This window comes from Neodiprion fabricii, chromosome 2 (genome assembly GCF_021155785.1).
Source record: "Neodiprion fabricii isolate iyNeoFabr1 chromosome 2, iyNeoFabr1.1, whole genome shotgun sequence".
NCBI classification, from domain to species: Eukaryota; Metazoa; Arthropoda; class Insecta; order Hymenoptera; family Diprionidae; genus Neodiprion; species Neodiprion fabricii.
This window is the reverse complement of record NC_060240.1, coordinates 32,584,455-32,591,710: the sequence shown is the minus strand read 5'-3', so window position 1 is coordinate 32,591,710 and position 7,256 is coordinate 32,584,455. Positions and strand designations below refer to the sequence as shown.

Below are 7,256 nucleotides of genomic sequence, written 5' to 3'. Positions count from 1 at the left end.
ATCCCATCGAACCCTTCGGCGTCACAGCCAAAAATCACAGATTCCAAAAGCACACAAATTTGTGAGAAATGAATCATCGGCACGTCGGTGATTACGAACTGGCTCCCGAGACGAGGGGCGAAAAGGAGTGGTGCGCAGGAGCCGATCCCGTTAATCACCGTGTAATTAACCCTCCGAATGATCCGATGGGAAGATACCGAGGACCGCGGGGAATCTGTTAACCGAGCTTTCATGGGAGTTGAGCTTGGATCGGTCCGTGGTCGCGGTTTGCAGCGTGTGACGTATCGACCATTTTCCTCGGGGCTGCAATTTTTTTTTCTCTCTCTCTCTCTGTCTCTCTTTGTTTTTTGTCTTTTACCGATAAGTTTCGAAAAGTGGAGCAGAGGAATCGCGAGGCGTATATCGTCGGATTTCGATCAGGGATCGAGAAGATGTTGTCGGAGGCACGGACAATAATTTCCCCGTGGTAGGATCTTCGCGTCGTTGGAGGAGCGCGGCGCATAGGGCGTTACCCGGCATTCCAGGGTAAATTAACTTACCGAGCGTAGGCAACGGCTGGGACCCGTTCCCCGCCAAATATTCATTTAAAAAGGTAAATGCAATTTTGGAGTTTTACGTGATTGAGATAATGCCTGCCGATTAGCGTCCCCTCGTACCCGCGAACGCGGCTCGGTAGCGAACGCGTTATTACCGAAATTTCACCCGCTTTATATACCCGCCGATCCGCATTCAACCTCCCTGTATCATCAGCGCATGCGTCCACGGGTACGCGTACTTCGCTATTATTCGGTGCTCCGCTTTTTTTCAAATCAGTATTTTCACCTGTTATCGAAAATCGCCTGTTCAGGCCAAAAAATTTCGTACCTCCGTGTAATGCGACTGTAAGCGACTGCTGTATCATCGAAGCCTGTAAGATATGTTACGTAACACGTAAGTACGCATAAAGCAAAAATGTCAAAAAATCACCGTGCACACCGTGTTCGGTATAACTTGATATCCAAGAAAACTTCGGGAAGCATCGCAGTGCGACGATCGCGTGTCTGGCGTTGGTTAGCCAGGGTGGCGGGACCGGAAGCTCGATACGAGGTACGACCTAATTGGCACAAATTTATCGCTAGAAGTTTGGCTATTTGGTCTACGTTAATTATCATTCCAAAGAGCCCACGCGATATCAGTTTTTGTATGAAATTGAGAGAGATGCGACAACGCCAGGTAGCACAGCGCCGTTTACCACCCTGTGCCAGTCTGCACATTTCAATTAGGACCAATACCGTTGTACCTAATGCCGCGGTTGGTGCGCAGAAGCCGGTCCAGATAAGAGCTGCAGCTCCGCAGCATCGTCGCGTCTCGAGAGGATCGAGCTGCTGCAAAGTTTCTCCGCAGCTGCGGTGGGTCGTATTTATTATAATAATACCTGGATGCCGGCATGCGACGCGGCCTTGTCCGCGTTCGCGATCTATTATTTCCTTCGGAACTTTCTAGGTGGCAACGCGGCGGCACGAGCATTGGGTGCCAACTGCCGGAGTAGCAAGAAGACGCGACGTTCACCGAAGCCAGCAGGCAGAACTGCGTTCACACACACACGCATTACTTTTCCCGTTCCCATTCGACGACCTCCTACACCTGATTCATCACCGATCTTCAGCTCCGACGATGTGCCGTAGGGCGCGCGTTATCGCGCCTGCAACATTATTCACCGACAATCAGGATGGATTCTCTTTTAAACAATGGGGCTTAATTTCAAGAAGCCGCACAGCCCACAATCACCGAATTAACCGGGCTTCCTGATCCACGCGGCTTTTTCTCCATCGACTACCTCGTAGGAAGGTGCAGGCTGATTTATCGCCACGGCATTTGACCCCGTGCACCAGCTGAGATGTGGGCGCGTGCAACCGGCATATTCACGTCGCCTCGCAGCCCCGCAGTTGCATATCGGTCGACGCCACGCGGCGCACAGCGTAATGCGAGAGATTTCCGCAGCCGCGAATTGCTCGTGATGCCGACTAAATTGCCGCCGCTAATGACGACGACGGCCAGGCTGCGGCTTTGGGTGCACCGCGGCCGGGTCGAAGGTGTCGTTTCCAAAGAGCCGGTGACCTCGTCTCCGCGCGTCACGTTCGCGCACCGCACGAATGCGGGTTGATACTCGTCGTCGTGCATTCGCGACGTGCGGATTTCGTCAACCCGCTAATCGTACCATCCGTATACCCGGCATAGATCTCCGAGTCCGGCGATGGTCACCTCTATGCACGCGTGCATATCACCAAGTTGCAGTTTCCCACAGCTGGAGGCGCAAACGTCGACCGCTGCCCCAGCAATTTACTGACCACAATAACGTATCTCTCACTCGAATATAACTACACGCCAGACATTATAACCTCGCGGTACAGTCGATCGCAAGAGTTCGGACATAATTTTGTCGCCTTTAGCGAGCTCGATCGGTCTTACCCGAAACCGTTTCAACGTTTGAACCGTACTGCAACTACGTAATTGATCTTTCACGCGAACTCCGGAATGGCCAATACCAATGATCGTTGTTAAAATAACTAAAAATCACGGTGCTTCTGTACTTTGTCAGGACGTAATGTGTGTGCGGTCACGATTCGTGTAACGCTTGCAGTACAAGCCCAAGTTATTAATATTGGAACAAATCATTTTCAGTATAAACGTTTCGTTCGCTCAACATTACAAACGCAACATACCGTGCCTGAGTTACGAGACTCGAACGTCACGGTGAAACGAGGCGAGCCGGGCACAACTACGATACGCGTCGCTTTTTGAATAAGGAAATAAATTAGGAGGTAATAGTTTCGATAATACCGCAGGGCATGTTGTATAAGCCCTTGAAGTCGGGGCGTCGTTTCGGACCGTTGAAAACAGTCACTTTTGACGATACCTATGTTTACCCATTGCCGTTGATTCTCGAACCCACGCACGCGTGTTCAATGAATATGTGCAAGCTCCTTTTCATTCTCTATCGTCGCTCAGAAGTTGAAACACCAGCGAGATGACGGAATTCCCTGGCGCAGTTTCAACCGCTCGACGTGATAATATTATACATATTCCTCCGACCTTGCTGCCGACGGTTGGTGCACGTGTAACTCTTGGCGGGTTCCCGGGGAGAACCGGGTGCAGGATATTGTGTTTATGTATGTGGGTACATAGGTACATAAGCCGGTATATACGGGAGGCAGCGGCGGTGTAAATGCAATCAAGAAGGCCTCAATTAGACCGTCACGGCGCGCATCCTTCATCTCGCTGGCCAGCCTCCCGCTCCACCGGGTGTTCGTTATACAGACTCTTTCACATCGTCGGATCCTTGTAGACGATACCGTCTCGCGTACAGGTGAAAACACGGATCAGATATTTCTGAGGCAAAAAAAATGGAACCGATACTCTCCCGGCGATAGACGCGCAAATTAAACGGTCACCATCCGCGGTGTTGCGGAATTTTTTATCTTTTTAAACCTTACTCGTCAAACTTGAATACGATTCGGAATTTGATTTGCAAATATCTAGATTCCGGAACCGTTAAAGCGCGGTGTTTTACGTTTTCAAAACCCGCAAACCCGACCGGTTTGCGTTCCATCGAAATAGCGCGAAGTCATCCCTCATCTGTGAATCGTCCTGTACAAAAGTAACGCACAGGTTGTGTTAAATGCATTCACCGAAGGAGGAACCACGGTGGCATACCGGAGGCATGGTGCGGAGGCCTCGCGCTAAGTTGGTTATCGGATAACCCGTAATCGAGGCTTCTTAATCGAGGATAAAGCTCAGTGGTGCCTGTACGTGCGGATGGATAAAGCGTTGCCGAGAGGCGGAGGGTGGTGCGGCGGTGCCTGGTTGAAAGTCTTGAAAGGCGATGGAGCGTATTGCACACGTGCATCGGTGCCGTTTAGCGGGATGAAAAATTGGCCTGAAAGGGGCTCGGGGTACATCTGATTAAATTTCCTCGCTTCTCCAACGACGGTCCGCTTGACGATATCTTACACGACGAGAATTTGGGTGCGGATCACGCGCCCGCGATCTCAATAAGCCCTGCAGAGTGCCGGGGGGAATCTACCCGATTAGCAAATTACTCCGATGTAAACAAGTCCGCGGCGATGTCTCGGCATCCGATCCTCTTCTCGCCCCAAGATTCGTCCCTATAAGCTCCGTGTTCCGCGACCCGTGAGCACCGATCCCGCTTGCGTGATTGGTCAAAGTTATTTCGCTAATTTACCTCGCATGAAAATTACCGCGATTAACGCTTTGACTCAGTCTCGCCGATTGAGAGGGTTCGTCAGTCGAAGCGCAAGGTTGTGCACTTTTTTTTTTTCACCTATCTCACAAGAGTTTTTGTACTTTCGAAATGAGATAAACCCGCGATATTTCGCACGTCAATTACAATTTTCAATTTGTCATTCACGTTGATATTTCGTTTTCTTGTTTCGCATCTTTAACGCTTTGTTCATGTTACAGCAGTTACATGTATGCAATATACTTAGTGCATAGCTCACATACTGACTCATATATATGCATACATTATACACATACTTGTTATCTCTGCCAGCAGCAGCGTGATACTGAATCTCGATATGAAAAGCTTATAATTTATAATTTATTTTGGTTATATATTACTCATAGTCGGTATACGTAATATATAACCAAAATAAATTGCTGGAACAAAAGCAACAATCAGTACGCACGTATATGTATTATATATATTTAATCGCGTGATGAATGTTTCTTTTGAATAATACGTATAAATATGCATACATTTTATGTATATATATGTATACTTATATATTTGTAAGTACACTTGGAAGTTTTATATATATCATACAATTTACAATATTACTCAATATATACGTGCCTCGTCAATTAAAAAATAATAGTAATAGCGTTAATGTAGCCGTAACAATAATAATAATAATGATATACCTAATAATAACACTAGTAATAATATTAATATCATAGTATGTCGTAATTATAATAATAATAGTAATAATATGTATAAATATCTATCTAGGTATATTGATATATCGTAAGTAAATTGTGCGACGATTGCGTATGTATGTGTGTGCGGTATGTGTGTGTGTTCGTACCGAAATTGCGTTATAGACGCGAATGTAACGCAGCGACGACGAATTTACACCCGACGGTGAAAATAGCCACACCTATTATAACAAGGAACTCTTGGACGGATGTCCCACAATGGACTTGGATTTCTTCCTACCTTGACCCGTATTACATATCGGTTGTAAAACTATACATAACGTCATACATCTATTACATACACACACACACACACACGCACACATATGTGTATATGCATATAAAACAGGACAGGGAATTGATTAACACATATTTGGATATAATAATTGTGCAGCATCTGGCAACCGGGTTAAATAGAGACAGGATACCGCGGCTACGGGGTGCCGCCAAGTTTATACCCTAAAATACTTTGGCGAAAAATATTATATTATATTATACATACATACATACATATGCAGATATACATGTACACAGGCATATATATGTATCTATATATATATATATATATAATATATATACATACATACAATGTGAATCGGTAGTATTATAGGGATGATGCATACCTATATATGTAAATAAGGCACGTCACGTTGCCGCGGTTTCTGGAGCAATTCTTCTAGTCAATGTAAGATGTGGTGAAGATGCCTGTCATAAATACTGGATATAGGTTGTAGATATCACCGGATGTCGTAGGGTATAACCTCTACCTCTCTCAGCTCCCTGGCTAGTATTTGTTCGTTCTTATACAGTTAGTTTTCTTGTCATTTACGCCTTCGTCTTCGCCACAGGTCTGTGAAGTAAATCCTGTAGTAATCCATTTTCTACACTTAAATTATACCTATGTATGTATACGTTCGCGTTGTGTATACGACAGTGTTTTTCTCTTGCGTATAACGATCAAATAATAATAATAATAATAATAATAATAATAATAATAATAATAAGAATAAGAAGAAGAAGAAATGCTAGTTTTCAGTGAAAATTCAGCCTCGACCTCCATCGTCCGACCGATACTTCGCTAAACCGCGACGACAGAAGCGTAGAATCCAAAAGAGAGATCCTTGAAAAATATCACCAAAACAGTACTTGACTGTTATTAAACGGGATTTTTCACAGTCCCACGTTTTCGTCTCTCCTTGGGTTCTACGATTGCGTCAGCGAGGATCCGTGGGACGTGTCGGTCGAGCCGGTACTTCGGGACGTTCCGCCCAAGTCTTGCGGGGGAATATCGATCAACCCAACGGGGAATGAAGATCGCTAACGCGTGCTTAAGCGACGGTTCAACCCCGATCCGAAAGCGCCCGGATCGACGTTGTTACCACCGATAACTCCTACCGATCAACGGAATGATACGGCGCGATCTTATCCCTCGGGGTGTGCGTATCCTCCGCGCTTCTTCAGCGGTCTTCGAACGCCACGGTTCAGCTGACAAGGTCGCCGTTTTTCCTCAGCATTTCGAGCCGTATCTCGTGCTCTCTGGCCTTCAGTCGCAGCTCGGCGATGCTGTGCGTTCTGCGGTCCATGTCCGGCGGCACCCCGACACCGTGGTTGGTTGCGTTGTTCGGCGAGCCCTGGGGCGAGCTAGTAGTTCGCGTGGGTGTCGTCGTCGGGGGTGGCGGGGCTGGGGGGCCGATCCTCTGGGGCGGGGGCGGCGGCACGTCGACGAGTTTAGGACGCTGGGCGGCCGATATGTTAGCCAGGAAGCTCTGGAAGGATTGGGCTGCGCTCGTATAGGATAGGGGAATCCCCGGGGGAAGTAGGGGCGACAGGGGTGAAAGGGGCGGTGGCGCCCTGTGATAGGGGTGCGGCGGGTACCCCCCGAGGGGTGGATATCGAAAGGCGTCGAAGGGCTTCCTCAGCGCGAACGTACCCAGGTGGGCGAATGGGTTAGGCAACGTCGGGGCAACCACCGCTGACGGTTGCGGCGCGCCTCCGCCGAGGTAAGGGTTGTAAGGGTGACCCTGTGGCCCGACCTTCTCTTGTTTCCGCCATTTTGCTCGCCGGTTTTGGAACCAGACCTGAAACACAAACGGGCACAGAGTAATGGTTAGATGTGCGGTAAACACCCTCGCATAACGGTAGACTTACGTACCGGATAGTACGTGATATATTACTTCAATCCAGTAGGTACGTACGGCGACCATTTTTTGTCATGTAAAGAAAAATTACTCCACGTCCAGATATATAGGCACTATAAAACGAGGGATCGCGATGGTCCG

General features: G+C 47.7%; 1 protein-coding gene across 5 annotated transcripts in view; it reads right to left on the bottom strand.

Moving 5' to 3' along the window:
• Positions 1 to 5,442: 5,442 nt before the first annotated feature.
• The window catches only part of LOC124175237 (homeobox protein aristaless-like), a 61,407-nt gene continuing 59,593 nt past the window's right edge, over positions 5,443 to 7,256 (bottom strand). For all 5 annotated transcript variants that reach the window (XM_046555274.1, XM_046555277.1, XM_046555278.1 and 2 more), the window contains one exon: positions 5,443 to 7,055. In XM_046555274.1, coding sequence (XP_046411230.1) covers positions 6,459 to 7,055 — 597 coding nt within the window. In that variant the 3' untranslated portion in view covers positions 5,443 to 6,458. The remainder of the gene's footprint in view (positions 7,056 to 7,256) is intronic.